The sequence below is a fragment of the Melanotaenia boesemani genome, chromosome 13, assembly GCF_017639745.1.
Source record: "Melanotaenia boesemani isolate fMelBoe1 chromosome 13, fMelBoe1.pri, whole genome shotgun sequence".
NCBI lineage: Eukaryota > Metazoa > Chordata > Actinopteri > Atheriniformes > Melanotaeniidae > Melanotaenia > Melanotaenia boesemani.
In genome coordinates, this window is record NC_055694.1 from 3,730,604 (window position 1) to 3,755,473 (window position 24,870).

The following is a 24,870-nucleotide window of genomic DNA, read 5'->3' on the forward strand; positions in this document are numbered from 1 at the left end:
GGAGCAGCAGGGTACACCAGGTACTGGGACTCAAGAGGGATTGTGGACAGTGGTTACCGGCACGTACCCTGCGTGTATCGCTTCCCCGCTCACTCACACCGAGGGAAGAAATGCTCTTTGCTTTGGGTTTGACATAGACATCACCTCTGGTGAGCCAACACAAGGTAAGAGGAAGCTTTCTGGCTGCTTTTAGTGTTTTAGGTTAGAGGGAAACTAGCTTTACTTCTATAAACAGCGCTATTAGTTACATAAGCAGCGCTCTGGTGACCCCGTTTTGTTTCATAGATGTTTCTTTAACCGAGGGCTTAAACTTCCAGGTAGTTTAACGTTTTTTGCATCTATTTGGCATATATAGGTCAGCTTAAAACGAGAAGCTTGTTTTTATTTGTGCAGTTTGTGGCTTTTTGTGAGATGGACACCAGGATATCAGGCCCCCACACAAAAGAGACGCCGTGACCTAATTTTCATTTGGAGAAGTCCTGCGAGCCTCAGCAGCGACCTGACAAATAGAATAAAACGAAATTATTTCAAAAATGAAAAATTTAGAAGATTTTTATCATTTTAAAAATGTGTGATTAATTGTGAAGTACACTGGAGTAGAGAGGATTTTTGTGGTGGGTGACTTGATGTTTAATGCCACTCTGCAGATGTGAAAATATTCTTCTTATTATTTTACAAAACTAAAATGTAACTGTGGCATCATGCCAGTTTACCAGAACCATCTATGGTCCCCCAGTCAGGTCCTGCCCTGTCCTGTCCTGTCCTGCCCTGTCCTGTCCTGTCCTGTCCTGTCCTGTCCTGTACTGTCCTGTCCTGTTCTGTCCTCGATGAAAGATTTTTCACAAGACATCACAGCTGTTTTTACCTTTGTGTGTGTGTGTGTGTGTGTTTATGTCTTCGTTTTAATGTTCTCCCTCACATCTGAGTACCTACATTTGTATCTGCTATTTAATTAATCAATTTGTCAATCATACAGGTGGACTGTAGTCCAATAGTCTTTCAAATATGCATTGAATGTTGTACAAGATTATTTACAGCGTGTAAACAGATCAAATTGTGTTGCATTGTATAGAAGAGAGTGTTTAAAACTTCTTAGGAGTTATTTTTAAGTGGCTGAGTCCATGCTGGAGCTGTAAGGACTCCTCAGTAAGCGGTGGCTAATCACCTGTAGGTGAGATGTAATGACCATCTGAGAGCAAGTTGGCAATTTCATGTTTCAGCTGAACAGGTTGTGTGAACATTCAGTTACAAAACGTTCTGTACTGGTTTGTCACTCAGTTCAAAATCAGCATCCAAACCACTGAACTTTATTTAAAACCGTGAAATGTTGCATATGTTCTGCCATGCCCTGATAAATGTTAATTTATGAAGCATGTTGGTGGTTTCTAAATGCTCGGTGAGTAAAAATATTGGCTTGGTACTTGCTTCATTCAAGTACTGTTGCAGTACAACGTAAAGCTGCTGTTCAAGCCCGGCCCTGCAGGAAACAAAGTCCAGATGTGTACTTTTGTCCAAAAAGTAAGCAAACAAACAAAAAAAGTGTGTACTCATTTGATTTCTGGTTATTTCTGCGTGTGCAATTACCCTGTTTCTGCTCATTGAATGAAACATGCTGGCCAACGAGGTCTTCAGCAGTGTGTGAGTCATTCAGGCAGTAACACAGACACACTGTAAGCCAGCCAAACGTCAGCTTGCCATCTAATGAATTAGCTATTTGCACGTCTGTCAGGGGCATCCTGTTTGTCTTCCACCGCCATCAGCTGTTCAGTTTACCATCTTCATTTGACTGAGTCTGACTTTGCGTTGACCAATAAATCTGCTCTGAACTCCTTCTGCAACACAAAAAACAGACTGGTCCAAGTGTGGAGTTTTGCGTGATTACACATTCACTAGAAAAATAAAGAAGAAGCATAATGAAAAGTAAAAGAGTTTTAGGGTAGGACTCTACGATTCAAACCCAGTTTCAAGACTTTTGGCTTGATTTGCTGACATGGATAAGTTTTAATCCCTCCCCCTGAGGATGATGGTTTGGATCTGCTCCACCTCTCGCCATGTTTTATGAAATTTAGCCCAGTGCTAATGAACTGAAAACATGCCTTGACTCTAGCTTGATGGAGGAGGATCATCTTTTACGGGGATGATAAAAACACCTGATTTACATGAATTTGCAGTAGAAGTGATTCTGTAAGGTCAAGTTTTCCCTGATTAGTGGTCCAAAGCCCACGTTTAACCAGATTATAGAAAACATGGCATTTTGCTCTGTTTGTAGAGTTTCGATTCCCTTCAGCATCTCCCCAAATATAAAACCTTAAAAATCCTTCTGCTGATAATAGAAGTACAAAACCTCTTGTTCTATTCTGGGCGCATCCCACACTGTTGGCAGCTGAAACCGCATCAAGTATCTCTCCCTTTGAGAGTTGTTCAGGTTTTTTACTAGTGGTGGAAAAAAAACCTCCATCATCACATTCTGTTTAGTACTGAGGACATAGAGTGCTTTCATTGAAGTTGATAAGGAGGCAGGACACAGCCGGTCGTTTCCAGATCTTCACTGTTTGGTTAAACAAACTTCTTCATCTTTTGCTTCCTCCTCAGAACAAGATGGCCCCAAATTCCATCCACTGGTTCCGGAAAGGCCTCCGTCTCCATGATAATCCAGCACTGCGGGATGCGGTCCAGGGGGCGGGCACGGTGCGCTGCGTTTACTTCCTGGACCCGTGGTTTGCAGGATCTTCCAATGTCGGGGTCAACAGGTGGAGGTAAGAGGGCTGTTTGCTCTATTCTGTATTTAATAGAATGTAAAGTAATGTCACTGTACAGTCACTCATCATGTCGTGGGATCCTGTAGCAAATTTCTGGCAAACCTGCATGAAGAAGAAAAGGGAGGAAAAAAAATGTTATAAAATAAAATAAAGAAGCATATGAATAATGAATAAATAGTTTTATCGAGCAGTTAAATGAAGGATAAAAATAAGTAAAAATAATACAAGCATAATAATAACAATAATTTAATGTAAATTTCTATATATGTAAACACACACTCGTGTTTGTGTCTGCAGTCATGTCCGTTCACAGCTGTGTTGTGTGAAGTCGTTGCTATGCACATCTTCACCACTAGATGTCAGTAATCTTACAGTACCTTTGATTCTGAGCAGCCCTTATAAAGGCTGAAAAAACATCATAAACAAAAATAAACAAAAAAAAAAGGGAAAAACCAAAACAGGACAATGATGTTTTTTACTTTTTCTCAACTGTTCATAAAACAAGACAGCAGGTTTCTTTTAGTGTTCACAGATGATTTAGTTGCTGAAGGTGACCAGTGACGTGTGTTTATAGAATCTCTGTTAACATGTTTTCCTGTTAAAAAAACAGGTGAGCATAGAAAAGTCACATTTAGATCTTTGTTTTTATTCAGCTGTAGTAACAGATACAACATGTTTGACAATGGCATACATTCTCTGAGGTTCCTAGATGTCCTGAGACAACAAGAACATGAACCTGATTATTGTGGAGCAAATCCTTATTTCACGATTATATAAAACCAAAATAAATACAAATAAAATATGGAAAAATATAAAAGACAGGAACTGGAATTTATTAAAATACTATTAAATAAATTAGTGATGATGACGATAATAATAATGAATTAAAGAGTAAATGAAAACAAATAAATAAATTAAATAAATAAAAAAAGGCCAAAAGTGGTTTGTCTGAAATTTGCGATGTTAGGCGTTGACGGGAAATGTTTCCACGCTGTAACTGCTTGGCTGGGTCTGAACTGTAGAGGTTTTTATTACGTATGGCCATAAAGATGAAGACATTAAGTCATGCAGGAAGCTGTGAGTCATGCAGAATGAAGGAGAACAGGGAAAAAAGCAGAATAGAGCTGCAGTGCTCTGAAACGCAGCATGATGTCAGCATTTCTCTACTACTGAAGCTCCAACCTGGATGTTCACGTCTGAAATGGTGCTTGAGGAGATCTTACGTCTATGACTTTAGCCTGTGGAGAAACTTGCTTTTAATTAGAAAAAAATATATCTTGATAATTCCTAAACTGCCCCACAGAGGACATGACAGTAACTTTAGTAGATTTAAAAATTAAATGTAAACAGGGATCCACAGCTTGGGTCTGAAGCCACCCGCTCAGCTGGTTTCACAGACACAAGGTGCCCTTTTGTTTAAGTCTGCCGATCTCTGCCTCACATAATCCCACTGCAGAGGTCAGTCTGCAGGTGGACGGCAGGGCTCCGTGTCTGGCTGGACGGCTGGAGTCGGTGGGCCCATAAGTAGGTCATAATAAGTGTGAAAGACTTTTTGTGTCGCTGCAGAGGGTTTTATCTGGTTAAATGAAGCCTCATGTCGCTTCACGTGAGCATGAAGTCTTTAAAGAGCCCCACTCTGCTGCAAAGGGAGGATATTTCTCCAGTATTCTCTGCTCATCGACCTTTTTTTTCTGATTTCTATTGATAGCACATGGTTGAACACAGTGGACATTAGAGAGCAGTGATCCGGTAACATCCAGCTGATTGTGGTTCTAAAAGTGTAAAGCGATTGGCAGGAAATGCACACGAGTGACGCACATGTCGGCCAGCTAATCCCCACCTCTGAAACACTTTCTGAGTCGTTTATGGATTGAATGTTTTTTACTGTCTGCTTGTGTTATTAACACAGAGAAGCCAGTGGGGGGAACAAATGGTTTTTGCTTGTCTCACATTTTTCTGTAAGAAGTCATAAATGTCACAATGAAAATAGTAATGTATTTTTTCAGGTTCTTCATTCTAAAGATTTTTATAGTTTTGTAAAATAAATGAATTTACTGGAGAGAACATGTTATTAAATGTTTTGAAACTGATGCAAACGGCATGAAATTAAATGAAACTATGAAATTAAGCTTTGTAGAGCTTTGACTGGACTCCAGAAAAAAAGTTGGCACATCTCATGAGCTTTTTAGAAGGAAAACCCAGACAGCAGACATGTCTGGGCCAAATCCGGGCCACTTTAACCACTCATGACTCAGTTACGTCTCTGGTTCTTTTCGGTGGGCCAGAAATGGACCAGAAGCCAGTTCCCAGCCTGGCTTGGATTATTCAAGTCTGCTGTGGGCCACATGTGGTCCAGATGTCAGTTGTTGACCTGGATATGGATTACTACAAGTGTTTTGTGGGCCAGAAGTGGTGCACATTTGGTCCAGACTACCACCTGGGAAGGGTTCATTTCTTTAGAGGTTAGGTTGAGTCTATGATTGTGATTAAAGGAACTCGTATGGCACAAAAAAGTGCCGATTCTGAGGCAGTAAAGGCCCAATAGACATATTTCTATCTGCATAAGGACTCACAAAGCAATACATTGTTGTTAATGAAATGCTTTATTATTCTTAATGTCTGCAGCTTTAAAGCCTGATGTAGGCTCTGGTGGTGGCACTGAAACCTGCACAGCTGCGGCGACACCTGCAGCTCTGTGATTGCAGTCTGTCAGCCAATTAGCAGATTTTTTACCTGAAGCAGGAGTTTAAAATGGCTCATGCATCTGCTGCACTGGAATTTAAACTCTTAATGGATCATCTCAACGTGTCGTTAATGCCACATAGATCTGTTGGGGCTGTGGGTGTTTTATTCATTAATTTCTGATGTTAGTCTAAATTTGCCTATTATTTGTATGTTCTGCTGTGTAGCTGATGGTTTATATGAAGATCACAGTGGTTTGCTGTTACTGTGTGGTGTATTGATGTTAAGGCAGCTAATGTAAGAGTCCAAGCCAAGTTTTCCAGCTGTGTGAGGTGTCACATCATATAACACACGAATGAGGAAACTTAAAGTCACTTCAGTGGAAAAACTATTTCCTGTCTTCAGTATAACAATAATGACTGTAATGAATGAAAAACAAGATTTCTGCATTCGTTTTGTTTCTCTAGCTCCATGTTTTACAGCCTGCTTGTGTAAGTGCAGCCTCATTAGTTAGTGGCTTTATAAGGAATTTAAAACGACATAATGACTGGATCTGACTGCCACAACGCTCTTAACAATTGTTCCACTTATCTGGTGATCCTCAGAGCCTGTAAATAAAGTCCTTGTTTGTTCATTTAGACTGCACCTCTGTCCCTTACTGACCTAAATCCTCAATGTTTGAAAGCATCCCATCTAAAGGTCAGAGATGATTACAAACAAAATAACTGTAAAATCCATTTTTGCATAACCATGTGCTGAAATGAGAGAGGTCTCCATCATCGGGACTGGTTATTTGATTTAAAAAACAAAACTTTAGTCCAGATATCTCAAGCTGATATAAATAAATTCATATTTACTGTGTTTTTACAGCTTTATTATTATTGCTGTGTTCCCACTGCAGCGATACATCTCTTATTACAGAGCCTGGCATTTAAAAGTGAGAATAAGTCGTCATTTTCCCGTTTTAAGGAAAACAAGTAAGCATAATCTCTGCAAGAAATATAGGCCAGTGTGTCAGTGAAGTGTTCAGTGATCATGACCTACTTGTTGGGAGGCTTTCCTCTTTGGCCTGTTACCCAGCAGGTAGACGTAGCTGGAACACACTGGAGGTGAGAGCAAAGATAAGAGAACCACACAGTTCGGTGCTTTTCCGTCAGCATCAGCAGTGAAAGACAAAACCAGTCATTTGTTATCTGCAACAAAACGCAAGAGCTGAGTATCGTTGAAGGTTTCTCTGAGCAAGGTTAGCGTCTGTCCGGCCAGGCTGAGAGCTCTGCATCATGCAAGGCCGAGTTTTTACAAAATCTTCTTTTCCTCTGGGAATGATCTGAAATGATGCAGACACGTGGCCCCATGCCCGATGCAGACACAGGACGGCACATCTAATGTAGAAAAAACACAATCGTTATGAAATAATTTTTCATTAGATTTTTAATAAAAGATTTTCATTAGATGGTTTAAATAGAAGCATTTAAGTTTAGCTTGTGGTCATCTCAGGGCACTCCAAAACCAGGAAGGAAAACCTCAGAGCCAGAACCAGGAAGAAAAACCTGCATCTGGACCAAAACCAGGAAGGAAAAGCTCAATCGGAGCCAGAACCAGGAAAGACAGCCACCATTTCCTGAAGTACCTAACTAACTCTTAGGAACTCCAAAGCTATCCGGCGTTTCCATGCAGGACTTTGGTACCAATGCTTTTTATACCAAGCGGTCTCTTTGAAGGAAGTCTGGTATCGGTTCAGGTTCAGCAGGGAGCTAATATTAATCTATTTATTTATTTTAAAGGAATTGATTGACCGTTTATTTTTGGAGTCTCAAGTTGTCCAATTTTCTTCCAAATGGTTAAATTTGACCCATAAATGTAATAAATTCTCTCCCTTTTCAGTCTGGTAAAATGTGCTGGGTTGTGTTGATTAGATGACACCGTGGAATCAGTTTAGAGACAACTTATATCACCAAACTGTGTCACTGGTCCTTTCCCATTCATGTGCACAAAATTCATTTCCACTTCAAGCAAATAAAAAATGGTACAAGTGTGGCAAAATTTCTGTCAGTTTAACAAAACCAGGTCAGGTCAGATTCGCAGTCCTGAACATAACATGCAGAAGCTAAAGTTTGCAAAGTAAAAACACAGAGAAGAGGCTCCCCGAGCTTTCAGAAAGATTTTCTATTTGGATAACAAATTCAGAAAACAACCTCTACCTCCTCAAATCATGTTTCATCTTTTAACATGTGAAACAAAGTCAGGAAATATTTCATTCTGAATGTGCTTTTATTATGACGATCAGGTGAATTTTTAGACCACATAATAATAAAAGTTTTCTTTTTTCCCAGCAAACTTCATCTATAGAACCTGATGGTTATTTGTTCACTTCAACCTACTTTTTTTTTTTTTAACATATTGGGTCGAAAAAAAGAAATCATCGAATCCAAATTAAAGAAATTCTTAGAGAAGGATCAGCTGATTCGACCACTTGTGATGAAAACAGAAAGAAAAGTGACACCAGCTCATCCAGCTTTTACACTGGGATGCATGAAATTAACTCTGTTTGACATTAATAGGCTGTAAAACCAAACACTGAGCCGAGAGCAACCACCAGGTGACCTAGTTTTTTTTTCTTTTTTTTACTTTCTTTTTTGGGTTACGGTGACTTAAAAATGAAAAATGATCTCATCATGCTGGCGTAATCATAGAACATGAAGGGTTAAGAGCCCCATGAGGGGAGGTTGTGCAATTATTTGTGCATGAGATGCACAAATAACAGTTAAAAAAGTTGGTTAATCATCAGAATCAAACCACAGAAATTTTTCAACAAAGTAGGAACAAAATTTTAACCTGACATTTATTAATTATTCTTTCTGATCCAGCTGACAAAAAGAGAAAATAAGTGTGTGTGTGTGTGTGTGTGTGTGTGTGCAGGCGGGCTGGAATGAGGTTACTAGGCTAAGGGATTGTGTTACGGTGCAGTCGAAGCTGAGTGTGTCCGCTCTCACAGATGTAGGCCAGAACGGTTATATAAGGACAACGGTGTGATGAAGGAAAAAAAATTCATGCACACACACACACACCGACTGCACACAAACGTGCAGGCAGTGACACCAGGAAGAAGTGGTTAACCCCGCAACAAACACAAAAACAGTCACATATAGGGAAGTTTGCACTACTGCTTACAATGTCAGCACGAACTCCGTGTGCATGCCCGTCATGATGGTGTGAACACACACACACTGCACACACACACACACACATCATCCACAGAAACTGAGCTTCTCTGACTTGAATGTGTTTTAACCGCTGACATGGGGGGTGAAACATTTTTTTTCTGGACCAAGTTTGTGTTGCACTGCTCAAGCAAACCAGACCTTTTAACTTTAACATGTAAAGTCTGCTTCACATTAAAATGTATGTTGTAAATGTGAATGTTTCCAACACCTTGTTGAATCTGTCACATCAAGAATTAAGGCAGCTCTGGAGGAAAAAGGGGTCCAACCCGGTACGAACAAGGTAGACCTGATGTAGTGGACTGTGAGTGTGTTTAATCTGAAAACTCCAGAGAATAGATGATGATTGATCATCTGATGCTGACTCTGTCTGTTATATGAACACCAGAGATGGAAAACCGGCTGACTGAGCATAAGTAGCATCATAGTACCGCTGTAACGGGTTAGCTAAGCCACTGAATGTGTTGGACCTGCTTCACAATACAGCTCCCAACCCTTGACTTTTAAATTAAAACTTAAATAAATAATAATGTGTACTATTTCTCCACTTAATTAAAGGCTTTAAAACAGCAGTTACAGATGTAGTTAAACATCCTGGTTTTGTGACACTAACAAACATTACAAACAAGCAAAATTACATCCTGTCCTACAAAGAAAAAACTTCTTTAAGAACCGGGTCATTGTTTATGAATCAAGCAGAAATTAACCCTTAAAGTTGTCAATCTTTTGCTCTAGTTTAAATATCCCAGAATACTACGAATCATCTGAATCATCTGAACTACAGAATGACTGAAAGCACTCCTGCAGGCTTTCAATGTCAAGCTCATGCACATGCAGACACGTGGCGAGTCATCCAGCTCTGTCTGCATGCGGATTGGGAGCAAATGCAGCTTTGCCCATCAGCGATGCCTCCTCTGGCTCAACGAGGTTAGACAGGAAACTTAGCAGGACTTTGTGTGACTGCCTGGCTGTCTGCTTAGCTTCCCAACTGTGTTTCATCTGTGATCCCACCTGATTCTGCTAATTATCAGGCCTGCAGGTCAGACACAACAAAGTGAAGCGCAGCAGCGATTCTAAGCAGTTTAATGGATGTTTACCAGCTCATATAAGAAAAGGTAAAAACAAACAACAATAATCTTTTGATATGAAAAAATCTGAATGTCTGAAGTTTTATTAGCATATATAGATAATAAGTAAAGCCATTAGTTAAGAAAAGAGGTTATTTGTAAGGATAATAAAGGCTCCAGTTGGGGTCAGTTTACAAAGCTGTTTACCAAGCACCATGAAAAAAACAGAAGAATGTTCCACTGTTGCTAGACCACTGACGTTTGACGCTAATGGAGTACAAATATAAGAATTATCAACATGTACTCAGGTGGAAAATACAGAGTTTTGCTTTCCATGGTTGCAGAACACTGTGGACGGAAAAATAGCAGCATGTGTAAATAGTGTTGGCAACCTAGCGTTGGCAACAGCAAACACCTGCCAGGTGTCGGGGTGGAGGTGGAGGTGGGTGTTCAAAGAATGGTGAGAACTGATTTTTAGTTGTATTTTTGTTTGAAATGCAAAAGTTGGAGCTAAAAGTTTGTTTAAGAACAGGTGGTGTCACTTCTTGTTCTTTTAAAAGATGCACTAAGGTCCAGGACGTTGTACTATAACTGTAGGATGACTCAGGTTAGCTCTATTAAAAAGCTCTGGATTTTACATATTTTTAACCCCTGCTGCTTCCTTAGTTCACTTTTACACTTTGGGCTCAGTCAGATGGTCTCTGTGGGTGTCTTGGACGACATTAGAGAGACAGAAAGAGACATTTTGGCTTTTTTCTTTTTCAGTTATTTCTGTAAAGCACTTTGAGCTACAAAGTTGTGTGAAAAGTGCTATATAAATGTCTGATTGATTGCATATAAAAACCAAGCCATCCTTCTGGTGCCAGTTTATCTGATAGTCATCGTTGTCCAGTTTCCAGCCTGGCTTCTTTTCTTTTTTTTATTGCGGGGAAAGTGTTTTGTTGTTCGACTGTTGCTGTAAAATTTGGTTCCATAAAGCAAAATGCTGTGAATGTTGCAGAGCTTCAAACCAAAATTGTGAACCCTGGTCCTCCAGGGCAGTTCAGGCTCAGGAATACTCCGGATTAAAGGCTCACGCAAACCAAACCAACTTTATTTATAAAGCAAATACACACAACAACAGCTGAAACAAGTGCTGAACATCAGTAATAAAGTGTAAAACAAACACTAAAGTAAAGCTAAAGCAGGAGTAAAAGACAAAGTTCTAGAATAAAAACCATACCATGAACCAGAACTAAAGGGAAAGTGTTTAATCTCTTCCGTGACTTTGTGTTTCCTTTTTGTTTTTCCTCTTCAGGTTTCTCCTCCAGTGTTTAGAGGATCTAGATGCAAACCTCCGGAAGCTCAACTCTCGCCTTTTTGTCATCAGGGGCCAACCAGCCAATGTTTTCCCGCGGCTCTTTAAGGTCAGCATCGAGCGGTGGTTCTCAAACTTGTTTTCAGCCTTGTTCGGTCTGTAGGTAGGGAAAAAATGACTGGCTGGACCAGTAAGATCTAAGCATAATAACCTGTAAATAAAGAAAACTCTATTTTTCTTTATTTTAGTGCAAAGAAATACAAATATGTAATCAGGATGTTGACATTTATTTATCCTTTTAGAAAACATGAACAACCGGAAACTTCTGGAGGAAAAAAAAAAAAAGATATTTTACACATTTATATAATTTATTTATTTACATATTTTATGTCTATTCATTTTATTGATATTTTATTATATATTTTATATAAAATATGTTTTCTAAATTAAAGTAATATAAATTTATTGAATAAATGATATATTTTTATTTAAAAATTATTTATAAAATGTATTAATTTCAGATATTTTTTTAAATATATATATATTATATAATATTTGTTTTCCTATATGCAAATATAATATAGCAATATCCTTGGGTATTAATCAAGTTTTTATTTTTCTTTCCAAATTTAATTTTTATTTTTTATTTACACATAATATAAATATATATATATATATATATATATATATATATATATATATATATATATATATATACTTACATATTTTATTTGTTTGACATCTTTATACATTATTTTCAACCCACAAATGGCAGTGGATCTAGAAAATCATCTAATATTGGTAAATCCAGTATTACACACGCAATTTGTAAAAGTTATTTTAAATGTACATACATGTACATTTTCACATGTGTGTAGTAATCCTGATCACCTGAACTGACTTGCTTCATAATACAAACTAAAGTTGGAGAGATATAAACTATAGAGCAACTTGTCCCTCTTTTTTTCCCATGTTCCTCCTGGAGTGTCTCCAGGTCTCCGTTAGAGCAGCAGTTCCACAGAGAGAGATGTTTCTGTAAATTAAAAATCATTTGAAGGTTTCAGCACCTGCTGATGTTGGGTTTAACTCTGCGTCTGTGTCTCAGGAGTGGAAGATTTCCCGGCTGACCTTCGAGTACGATTCGGAGCCGTTCGGGAAGGAGCGAGACGCTGCCATCAAGAAGCTGGCCATGGAGGCAGGAGTGGAGGTCATCGTCAAGATCTCTCACACCCTCTACGACCTGGACAAGTGAGACCAGCACACACACAAGCATAGCTGAAGAGGAGTTTACACCACACTTAATTACTAACCTGCTTCTCTAGGATCATTGAGCTAAATGGTGGACAGCCTCCGCTCACCTACAAGCGTTTCCAGACCCTCATCAGTCGCTTGGACCCACCTGAGATGCCTGTGGAGACGTTATCAGACACATTCATGGGCCGCTGTGTCACGCCCATCTCTGAGGACCACGGGGAAAAGTATGGGGTCCCGTCCCTGGAGGAGCTGGGTGAGAACACCACCCCACTCACATGTACATGTCCATATCAGCAGAAATCACGACCTGAAGGCTGCAGCAGCTAAACATCCCAGAATTATGACAGAAGTACTTCCATCTTTTAGCAAAGAGGAATTTGAAGTGTCTCTTTTAAATGAATGTGATAAAAAGATCAGACAAGCTTTGCTGTGAAGTTTGATCCATGTTTTAAGCGAGCTTTTAGGTTTGATTGTGTTGGAAGTGATTAAAAATGTTACAGAAACCCCTGGAAACATCATGAACTCACCAGGATGCAAATTTAGCTGTATTCCTTCCATCGACTCATCCATAGGCGATGGTGTCATGTGGCAGTGGAAAATGTTTTCCTCATTCCATCAATCTGAAGTCGTTTTTTAGGACGAAGTTGTTTGTTTAGGACTTTACGGGCTCTGGTTTTCCCTAGTTCGGTTCTGCGACCTCAGATTCGGAATAAGTAACGACAAGCTGCAGGATTAAGGCTCAGTTAAGCTCTATGAAGACTACGAATACAGAGCTTTTCGTCCATTTTCTGTGCCCATTAATTGCCTAATTTGGTCCATTTTTGAACGTATTAAACCGAGCCGTACCACCACAAACCACTGGGGCAGTGTTGACCAGTATTTTTTTCTTACCTTATAAAAAAATTACCAAAAATACAACAAATGTATTCTTTCTTTTAAGGAAAATTTTCCAAGGACAGAAAACAAAGAGAGTTTTGTGTCATAAACCAAATATCTTCTGTTTTTTCCTGTTATAAAGCATCTCATTGAGCATCCTGTACGTGTGCTGCTTATATAATTCTAGCCAGGGGTTGTTCTCGTTCCTTCTGATCTTAAGACAACACGTGGACTTCTTAGAAATGAATGCAGTTCTGCATCTGTTCATCCACTTTCCTGCCTGCCTGGTACCACAGCACTTATTCAGGATTTTTCCTGGCAGATTATTTGTGCTAATGGAGACGTACAGTTCTAGAAAAGTAAACCCAGCTGCATGTGGCTCAACCCTTTAGATTACCTGATGGTTTAGATACTTAAATATCTTATCCTCCAAAGGGATAAATAAACAAACAGTTAAAAAAAAACTAAAATAAGTTTAGTTTTGTGTGACCTAAATAAGAGCTGGCAACAAAAATCTCTTCCACAATAAAAACTTTGTGCATAAACTCTCCTCAAACTCTCAGTTAAGTGTCTCTATTTAAAGGTATATCTCTTGTAAATCCTTCCAATTAGATTAATCAGGTTTACCTTCTTTGAGTTACCCTCCAGATGTCTTGTTTCCATTCACAGACTGTTACAGTCCATTCATACAATTAACTTCTCTGGAGCCATCTGCCTTTACACCTGTGGAGTTCTTTTACTAACATGGGAGAAACTGAAGGTTTAACTCTAAATACATTAGTGCAGATGTCTGGTTTCACTCCACACAAGCTGTTATTTACCTCCCAAAATACCCCGGCAGCAGGGTTCTCGTCTTATCCTGGCTCAGGCCAGATGTCTTGTTTCCATTCAGAAAGCTGCCGTTCATTCACTCTCAGCCTGGGTGCTGCTGCTTAAACTTTTAAAATAAACTGTGAATGGAAAAACAGAATTTCTGTTCATTTTAACCAGAATCAGGTCGTATTCTGAGTTAGTCCCAGTAGAAATCCCTGTTAGAATCTTCATCTGTTTTATATGTATAATATAATATTGATGATGATGACCACAGTACTCAGCTTATATCAGTTCCATCCTAAACAACAAACAATGTTATAATGGAGCTTATAAGTAATAATAATATGATAATAATGACAACAACATCACTAACATGACTCAGCTTTTATATTCAACAGTTATTATTCAGCGTTTCCTTTTGTTTAACTGAACGTGTGGATATTTGGATGGTGTTTATGGGGAAGAGGAAGTGACTGAGATGAGTGTTTGCAGGCTTTGACACAGAAGGCCTGCCGTCAGCCGTGTGGCCTGGAGGAGAGACTGAAGCTCTGACCAGGATAGAGCGCCATCTGGAGAGAAAGGTCAGTACTGCATCTCCTGTCTGCTGGGCAGCACCAGAGACCATGTGTGTTTGGTTTTTCACAAAAATGAGAGAAATGGATTGAACCTTTTTCAGGACAGCTTATTTGAGATTAATTAACAGAACACTGTAAGAAAAATTATTTTAACCAAATTATGTCTTTTACAAAGAAAACACAGTAACTACATGATATCCACTCACAAGCTGGCTATGACCAAAATCATGCATCACAGTAGTTTTAAAAATTATTCAGGTTGCATTGCATTTAACTGGAGTTTTGTGATTTTTTTTCCCCCCATTCTTGACTGTGTGTTAACATTTTCCACAAACTGAGAGAAAAATTAATGCAGTAAATTGGCTTAAAAAAATTGTATGTTGTAAGAAAAAAAACCTTGTAGCATCCACATCCTCGCCCTGAATCCGCCTTTCTTCACAGAACTTATCAGAACCAGGTCTGTGACGGTGGTGTGATGCTGCTGGTTATCTTTTTTTTGTTCTTGTGTTTATGCCATCTCCTCATGTGTCCTCATCTCTGTTTTCAGGCTTGGGTGGCCAACTTTGAGCGTCCCAGGATGAATGCCAACTCGCTGCTGGCCAGTCCAACAGGCCTCAGCCCTTACCTTCGCTTCGGCTGCCTCTCCTGTCGCCTCTTCTACTTCAAACTCACTGACCTCTACCGCAAGGTGAGCCTTCAACAGTTCCCAGGTGGCTCAGCAGCTAAAAGGCCACAATGCCTCATGACATACTAACAGCAACAGTAGATAACTGCACAATACAAAAATAAACTCTGAGAAAAACATGTGGAGGTTTCTCATTCAAAACCTTTAAATCCATTCTTAAAACCACTGCTAGACAATGAGTCAGTCTGAAATAGTGGAAATGTGGTCATATTTTCTAGTTCTAGTCAAAACTAATGACCTTTTAACGCTTAAATCTATGAGCTCTGTGCCTGTTTTTCAGCCTATCAGTATGTCTCTGCAGCAACAAGGTCTGTCTGAATAAATTTGAAGTCATAGCGAAGAATCACTTGGTCCTGGTGACGAATAAATGAAGATAGCACAAAGAGGAAAAAAACAGGCTTGCCTCAACATGAATAAATAAACAATGATGCAGCTGCAGCTCTAAATCTCTTGAATTATAGACCAATATATGAACATTGTCTCTGCAGAGGCCAACTCTGATAAAGTGAAGCAAATATAAACTAGAAACTCTTAAACTTGTGTTTAAGGAATGGGACTTTCTCTTCTACAGTTTAATTTGAGCAGGCAAATGAGTCAAAGGTTAAATGATTCTTCCTTTTAATTCACATGAATTTAATCCCTTACATTATTTACTTAAAATCATTTTTGTTGATTTATTTTATTTTGTAATCTATTTTCTTCTTATTGCTCTTTTGGAAAGCTTCCTCAGATAATTAAAGGATTCAGATTTTGTATTTTAACTCGGCACAAATGATTAAACGAGGTTGTATCGTGGCTGTTTACATCAGTTAAATGAACCGATCATTTATTAGTTTTATTTTACAATTCGCATACATTTTAACTCTTGTTTAAAAAAAACAAACATGCATTTTCATCACCTATATTTTTATTCATTTTTTAACCCCAAGCATTCAAAGTCCACATTGCTGACAGTGTTGTGTTGAAGTCACCTTCTACATAATGAAGTTCAGCATCATTCAGAAAACCTTCAGCTATTTTCTATAAAGTAACCTGATGTTTCCTGTTTCGTGCTGTTTGGATGCGAACAGGTGAAGAAGAACAGCTCTCCTCCGCTCTCCCTCTATGGCCAGTTACTGTGGCGGGAGTTTTTCTACACAGCAGCGACCAACAACCCGCGCTTCGACAAGATGGAAGGAAATCCCATCTGCGTCCGCATCCCTTGGGACAAAAATCCCGAAGCTCTCGCCAAGTGGGCCGAAGCTAAGACAGGCTTTCCCTGGATAGACGCCATCATGACTCAGCTGAGGCAGGAGGGCTGGATCCATCACCTCGCCAGGCATGCTGTGGCCTGCTTCCTCACCAGAGGTGACCTGTGGATCAGCTGGGAGGAAGGGATGAAGGTGAGGGTGCACAGGGAAGGTTCTGGGTAAGTGTAAGGTCTGCATCAGCTGTCAGATATTGACAGGCTTCTGGTGCCGCTGCAGGTTTTCGAGGAGCTGCTGCTGGACGCAGACTGGAGTGTGAACGCAGGCAGCTGGATGTGGTTGTCCTGCAGTTCGTTTTTTCAGCAGTTTTTCCATTGCTACTGCCCCGTGGGCTTCGGCCGGCGCACCGACCCCAACGGGGACTTCATCAGGTGGGTACATTTCCTGGCATCGCCACCCTTGGTGACCAACAGCTGATCCTTCCGATCTGGACGGCGCCCTCGTTCCCTCCGTCTCTCTCTGGACTGCACATACCCAGAAACGTTCAGGTGTGGCTTCTGCCCACATGTTTATAAACAAAATGAAGCAGATTCAGGTTTTAGAAGGAGAATTCATAATAAATCAAAAGAGTTGGAGCAGCACTGATGGACCCTTCTGAGTCGGTGTTTCACCACAGCTTCACACACACATTTACACACCAGCACAAACCCTTTGCAGGGATCTCAGGTTGCAGGGATGGAGAGATGGAGGGATAAAGGGGACCTCCAGATCTCTGGGTGAGTGAATGAAAGAGAAGGAGCATCCTTTCACTCCTTTTTTCTTGCCCATCATTTCTTTTTCTTGTCTGTTCCACAGCACTTTAGTTTTTAGGATCAGGCATGCCTGTTGTAATTTCCACAGTGTACCTCTCTGCGTGCCTTTTAACTGTCTGTGAATGTTTGGTGATTGTGTGCACATACACGTCTTCAGGTATATTCCTGTTACCAGCAGATAGCTTCTACATGCAGAGGCATAGATTAATTCTTCTTCTTCTCTGGATGTGGCTCTGTGTTTGTGTTTTTGGCTCATCTGTTTTTGGGGGATTGGGGGAAAAGTTCAGCTATCCCTCTCCCCTTTGTAGATTGTAGCTGATTGCTTTTAAGGTGACTGGCCGTTCTCACGCACCCCTCCACCCATGTGCAGCCCCGGGCCTCCAGCCAGGGCTGCCTTGGATGGAAGCTGGGCCTGGAGTTGAGAAATCGGTGGCTTTTTTGTTCTTATTTACTTGTGCAACCCTGAGGGACGGGACTTGCTCGCGCCCCAGCAGCACCCTCTGGGCAGGTTTGTTACTCGGTAGCGTCTCATTTCGTCAAAAGGGATTCTGACCTCTTGGTAGGGAAATGCAGACGCCTGGCCTGCGTTCGTTAGGTAGAGTGCTATGAAACATTCCCCAGAGGGTAGCGAGGAGAGGCGTTGGACCAGCTGTAGCTCTGCCATCGCAGTGTTGCACGGTTGGCGCCGGTACTCGTTACCTGTGCTGTGCCACGCGAGCCGGTCCATTGTCCAGGCGCTGGGCAAAGCCCCTCATCCCGCCCTTTGTGAAATGTTCAGTGGTGCTCTGCGTATGTGAATGCAGCCCTGTCGGTTCAGGTGGGCCCAGAGCAGCGACTGGCTGACGTAGGTAGACGTACATGCACACATACACTGTTGAGGCAGAAGTTCATGCTCTTTCACACACTGTTTAATTATAGCCCAGTCATAATCCAATTAAAACAAATCCATTATAAGATCCACATTAGTCCAGTTTATAGCAGCTGTGTCCATATTTCATACTTCATAAAATAATGACCAACAGGAAACCAACAGAGAACAACTTTTGTGAGATTACTGCAGGTTTAGTTACTGAAATTAGAAAAACGATAATTAAAAACTCACAATTAACTTCCTACCAACTATCATCCAGTGGAAAGTGTCCACCATGACTTCATTCAGTTTAATGTTTATTTGGATGCTGATTCCTCCTGGTCTCCAGCTCGATATCAGAAAGTTAGCCAACAATGTAAAATACAAACAACCACAATACATCAATGAAAACACGCACACATCAGTAATTCCACCGAATCCAACTGTAACGCTATCAACACTTATTTAATAAAGTTAATTCCCATCACTAAATCAATAATAAGAATAATAATAATAATAATAATAGATAGAAAGAAATTTACACATGCAATGATATACAAATAGTCACTATATCTTTACCAATTGTTTATTTTTTACTCATTTTCACAATATCAATGATATCATGCACATTCATATGTGCATTAATTCAGTAAATGCTACTTTAACACTTTGATTTGATTTATTTGATCAAGCTACTTGCTGTCTTTTTTTATTTGATATTTGTTTTGATTTGAATAATGTATTTATTTTAATTCGCTTTATATTATTTATGCATTTGTTTTTATATTCATTTATATAGATTTTTTTCTATATTTAAAGTTAATTTAATATTTGAGATAATAAAGTTAGGCGTTCAGGTGTTAACGATCATCACGTCATTTCCTTGTGAGGTATATTTTAGTAATAAATTCCTTTGATGCATTTCTCTGTTATTATTACTGGTAAAGTAAATTTTAAACAGCAGCAGGTCTGATAGAAGTGGTGCATTTACTTGCACTTAATTCCAAGAAATTCTGTGTATCATGAAGGTATTGTACTCAAGATATTTATGTTTTAATGTCACACAATCCCACCTAGTGATCAGAAACTTTATAAAAACATGTTAAAGAAGAATAAATATTTCTTTGTAGCTTGCATCTGTGCACCCGCTCAGCACCACCCGCTGCTTCTGAGGCACCGCTTGCTTCCAGCAGGTCGCGGATCTTCCTGGCAAAAGGGTTGTGGTCTTTTTTGTTGAAATGAGGGGGCTCCCTAGTGGGCCAGCCCAGAGTGAGACGCTGTGGCTGTGGGAGATGACAGTCAGCAGGGGGGCGTCTGGCCCGTTAACCACTTAAAAGTTAACCACCACAGTCTGGGGGACACAGGGAGCAGGCTTGAGCTCTTTTCTCAGTCCACCGCTGTCTGATCATGGGGGATGGGGGGGAGGGAGAAGTTGGAGGGAGGGTGGGAGGGTGACGGCTGGAGCTGTGAGGTATAATGGAAGACTTCTGTCATCGACAAGCAGCTTTTCAGGGCTGTTCCAAGCAGATTTAAGCTTCAATTTGCAGAATAAATTAAAGTTCAGTGGGTGTAGTAGAAAATACCCACTAATGCTTAGATTGAAAGTTTTTATTTGTTTGTTTTTAGCAGCTGCAGCTGATTTAAAGAGCGAGACGAGCAGAAATCCGACAGGGAAGTCCGTTGGGAACTTTTTATTTCTGCACAGCATTAACAGATTTCTCGATGGCAGATGGTTCCACTGTACCCCTGCTCTGGTCAGGTTGGGTGGGTGGGTGGGGTCAATACACTCTGCTTTCTAACCGCGTGTTACAGTAGACGTCTCCTAGCATCATCGACCCAATCGGCAGCGATCTCTCTAGCGATGGTGCAGTCTCCGTAGCAACCAGAGCGGCGTCCATCATGTGTGTGCGTGTCGGTCCAACAAGGCCGCGGCACACGGGTCCCCACCCCTCTCTCTCTGTGCCTCTCAGCGCTGCACTATGCTGCTTCCCACAGTTCCACTCGCCCCCCTCCTCTCTCCTGTCTGTCTCCCCTCCTCGGACTAGGTAAGGTCGGACCAAGTGGAGTAGGTAGGTGGCTTCTCTTTGTCACACGGAGAAAATCCACGACAGCCTCAGGAACTGGTACTGTGAGATGCTGACTTCTTTATTGGCCTCAGCTGTTTGGAGGATGACACTTTTTTGTCTGTGGAGTGGCTGCTGACAGTAAATGTTGTTTGGGACCACAGCCCTCGTTTCCCATCATGTTTGGCACTTCTAGTCTTCACCGTGCACTGCGATGGTAACTCAGCTCAGTGCCAGAATCTCTAAGTCCATTAAAGAGTCTCAGACCTGAAGAGCAGAGATTTTGTACTCATACTCTCATGTAATGTAGCCATATGTGCAGTGTTGTGGTTGTTTGTACTTCTCATTTTGTTGCAGCTCTTTTCCATAGTACACATGAGCATGAATTGCTGAAGACAAGCATGTTTTTATTAGTTACATACTTGGGCTGCAAAGATATAACGATAACTGTATGATGTTATACCATGTTACAGCAACACCATCATAAAAATAATACAGATGTACTGAATTTCAAATGCATCCTAAAAACCCAATGGTGGAACTATTACACATTTTTATAAGTATATCTAAATCTGTTTTATTTTTATAAACCATAAGATACATTTTTATTATTTTTTTCTAATGGCTTTTGCATCCTTGCATCACTCCCATCCCTTATTTTTACCCGTCCGCACAAGACAGCGCATCTAATGTTTTCCTGTGCTTCCAGACGATACTTACCTGTCCTCCGAGGTTTTCCTGCTAAGTACATCTACGACCCCTGGAACGCCCCAGAGTCCGTGCAGGCGGCAGCCAAGTGTATAATAGGCATCCATTACCCAAAGCCCATGGTGCACCACGCGGAGGCAAGCCGGCTCAACATCGAGAGGATGAAGCAGATCTACCAGCAGCTGAGCCGATACAGAGGACTAGGTACCACGCAATTCTTAACATTCAGTCTTAACATTTGCAGATCACCAAAAATCTGCAGCAACTGTGTGATGTCATGTCAGTATGGAGCAAAACGTACGAGGAAGGTTTCCAACACCTTGTTCCATCTATGACATCAAGAATTAAGGTAGTTCTAGAGGAAATGGAGTCCAACGTGATGCAAGCAAGGTGGATCTGAAACCGTCACCCTAATTAGAACAAAAGACATGAGCCAGATTATTTCTTCCCCTAAGTTCTCCATCCTCTCCTGTATCCACTCGCATCTTAAAAAACCTTCTAACATGTTGTTAGTGTTAGCGTGATAGCATTCTACAATTGATTTGCATATTTTAGAAAACTAAGGAACAAAACCGAAAGGCAGCTTTTAAACAGTAACGTCATACCTTGTATTCTGGTGAAAAACCCACATGTATGTAAATAAGGTGCTTTTCTTTTCAGTTCATATGAAATTTCAGGCTGTGTTAGCATGTTAGCATCACCGCTAAGGCTGACAAGAATTCAGATAATTTAGTCTCATAGTACAAAAATAAAATGTAAAAAGCCACCAATTATAATGCACTGTTTTAGAAAACCTGCACAAACTCACGTTTTCTTTCCTAAGAGATGATCATGTTAACTTGTTATTCCTAACATGGCCAACATCTGCTCAGAACTGCAGTTGCAGGGTGGTGCCATGTTTGCTTTCTGGAGAATTTGTCTTGAAATAAAACCTTAATTCTTCACAGTACATAAAAATGTATTTTTACATGTTTCTGCTTTTTAGGCCTGTTAGCATCAGTCCCATCCACCAATGGAAATGGGAATGGAGGAATCATGGCCTACTCTCCTGGAGAGCAACAGCCAGGGACCAATAACAACAACAACTCACACTGTGAGCAGTTTTAAAGTTAGGATTGCTCGTTATCCTGGTTAGGCAATTTACATCAGGTCTAACCAGACAAATCCTTTCTCTCTTTTTATCAGTGCCTGGAGTGTCGGGAAGCTCGGTTGCCACGAGTAACAACAGTGGAAGCATCCTGCTCAACTTTGTTGAGGAACAGACCAGGCCGAGCAATGTCCGACAACAGCAGCGACTTCCAGCCGTGCCGCAGAACCAACCCCAGCAGCAGCATGGTAAATCCTCACAACTAACCCCTCACTTTTTACTCACCTTCTTACGAAGAAACAGGCGTGTAAATAATGTAAATAAAAACACAAATAAATGATTTGCACATGTCATCAACCCATATTTTATTCTAAGGCTGCAGGATATCAGGAAAAACTAGGATATGCAATAACACTGTTAGATATTGTGATGAGGATATGATCGAACATAAGTAAAACTTTGATGTTTTCTCATACAGAGTTCTAGTATGCACAGACTTGAACTTTGTACCTTTTGCTATAATAGCGTCTTTGTAACCCCTGCAGCCTAAAGACTAGAGATGAAATGGAATTTTAACAATCCTTTGGAAAAGTTTGAAGCTATTTCTTTAGCTAGAACTTTTAATAAATTCTACCCAAATTAGTGTTTTATTTTCTAGTGTGGCTTGTCAGTTCCTAAAAGCAGTTTCTAACAGATCAGTCATAGTTTACATCGCTCCTCTCGTTACCTTCCACAACACTCACTCCATGTGCTACTGTTTGTGAAACCATTAGCTTCGACATGGAGCATCCAGAAAGAGTCCATTTGATTTGCCACTGACACTCACAGTGTCTGGAATAGTAACTGGTACAAATCAAAAACAGCTGGAGGATCATTTGTAACTAATCAGATTAACTGGCAACATGTCAGTAACTTGACTGGTTATAAAAGGAGCATTTCAGAGAGGCAGAGTCTCTCAGACTTCTTTTAAAGCTACTGCTGGACTTCCACGTTCAGTGGATGATATACTTGTAAAGGTGTTATCAAAGGAAGGCTCCTATGTTAACATGGAACTGGATCTAGAAAAAAAAGTCTTGTTTAATGTGTTTTTAGTGAAATGAAACTTATGATATAACCTAATATAATTTTGGATGATTAAAAAAGTTAGTTCACTCTTTTGCATTAATTATTTAGGAGAAATGAAAATTATGGACAATACTTTGAAACACAGTGTACTAGAAGTACTAGTTATGCCTTTACACACAGAGCTATCTTACACCGGGGCAAAGAGCTGCGTTTTTCCTGGTGTTTTTGGTGCTAAATTGAATGCCATGTCTGCAGGATACCACTCAGTGCCAGATGCCAGCAAGACCATCACCAGCAGCCGACTCTACCACGAGTTTGCTGTGCCTCAACACCCAGGTACGAAGCAGATGAGAAGGTCTTTATAGGCTGCTGAGTTTGTCATTTAAGAGTCATTAAAGAGTTGTTGTAAAGATGTTTCGGTTCTTGTAAGTTAAGGTGCTTCCACAAGGGGGCGACAGCGCCACACTGTCTCTGGGCTTTAGGCTGTGAACGTGGATCATTTCACCTCTGCTCACTTCTACATCCTGCTGATTGTCTTTCTGATGACCCTCTTGTTGTCTTCCAGGACATTCAGGACTCCTGCTCACCAGGGGCAACATCACAGGAAAGCGGGAACGTGAGTCGGAACGTGGAGAGTCGGGGGAAGAAGATCCAGCATCCTGTTCTGTGCATAAAATGCAGAGGCAGAGTGCAGAGGTCAGGTTTGTTCTAGTTATCAAACCAGTTTGTTTTTCTATCAAGTCCAAGGTTCCTGTAGTTTTTTCATGGCCAATAGATCCCAAAAGAAAACTTGGATATATAAAAAAAAATAAAATCTGGCATAGATAGAAAAACTGAGATTTATTTAAGTTGAAATTGAATTTAATATAATTTCTTTTATTTCTATCTGTCTATCTGTCTGTCTGTCTATGTATCTATCTATCTACTCAAATGCTTACATTATTATTAATTTCTTTTAAATATGCATAAGTACAGTTAAAAACAGGCTTTCCTGTACAATATTTGTCCTTTTCTCTGAACTATATATTATTATACTTAATATATAATATATATAACTTATATAAGTCACAACTTACATTCATAGACACGTGAGGAAAAAAAATCCTGTCATGAACCACTTCACAAATCATTTTTCAGAAAATATTGTGTATAAAAGTGAATGTTGTTTACTACGTACCCTTTACTTATGTGGAGTCAGCAAACATTTGACATGTTTTATGGATGAGCTCTGAAAGCAGATAAACACAAATCAACACACAATCTTACGTCATCGTCTCCATGTGCGTATTTTCATAGGAAACTAATCAGCCACCATCGGTATATTGTTCCCTCCCGCCTATGCTGTTTTCTACATGTAATAATTTATAAATGTCTCCGCTGCTTTCATGCTGTGTCCTGTTACAGACAGAACTAATGTTAAATGTTTGTTTTTTTTAATCCCTTAGTTAACCTTTGATGAGACAATACAAGAAATGGACTCTTTAGTTTAAATAACCTTCCTCTCCCACTCCAAAGTAAATAATTTCATTGTTGCACAGTTTATGGACAGCAGACAGAGTCGGCTATGTAAATGTCAGCCTGTCATCAAACTGCTGACAATAAGGAAAACAAAGCAGATGTTTGAATTCAGGACTTCGACCATGCAAAACAGGGATTCACATAAACAGGGAACTATGCTTGAAGATAAAAACTAAAACCTGTCTCACTGTATCCTTTTCCATTCCTCCTGCAGACAATCTAGAGCAGGTGGAGACAACAACCCCCTGAATCCATGTAAGGATGTCGCCTTCCAGCCAGCAGACCAAGGGAAGCCTGACACCTGCGCTCCAGATCACCTGCAGCTGCTCCAACACAGTGCAATTAAAACCT

General features: G+C 40.2%; 1 protein-coding gene across 1 annotated transcript; it reads left to right on the forward strand.

Moving 5' to 3' along the window:
• On the forward strand, positions 1 to 24,870 carry LOC121652314 (cryptochrome-1-like). The gene is made up of 15 exons (XM_042005035.1): positions 1 to 164; positions 2,593 to 2,756; positions 11,027 to 11,135; positions 12,132 to 12,274; positions 12,349 to 12,533; positions 14,462 to 14,550; positions 15,092 to 15,232; positions 16,300 to 16,611; positions 16,696 to 16,847; positions 20,851 to 21,053; positions 21,835 to 21,942; positions 22,035 to 22,184; positions 23,257 to 23,337; positions 23,567 to 23,697; positions 24,734 to 24,870. The coding sequence occupies exons 2-15, from the start codon at positions 2,599 to 2,601 to the stop codon at positions 24,740 to 24,742; spliced, it is 1,971 nt and encodes a 656-aa protein (XP_041860969.1). The 5' UTR covers positions 1 to 164; positions 2,593 to 2,598; the 3' UTR covers positions 24,743 to 24,870.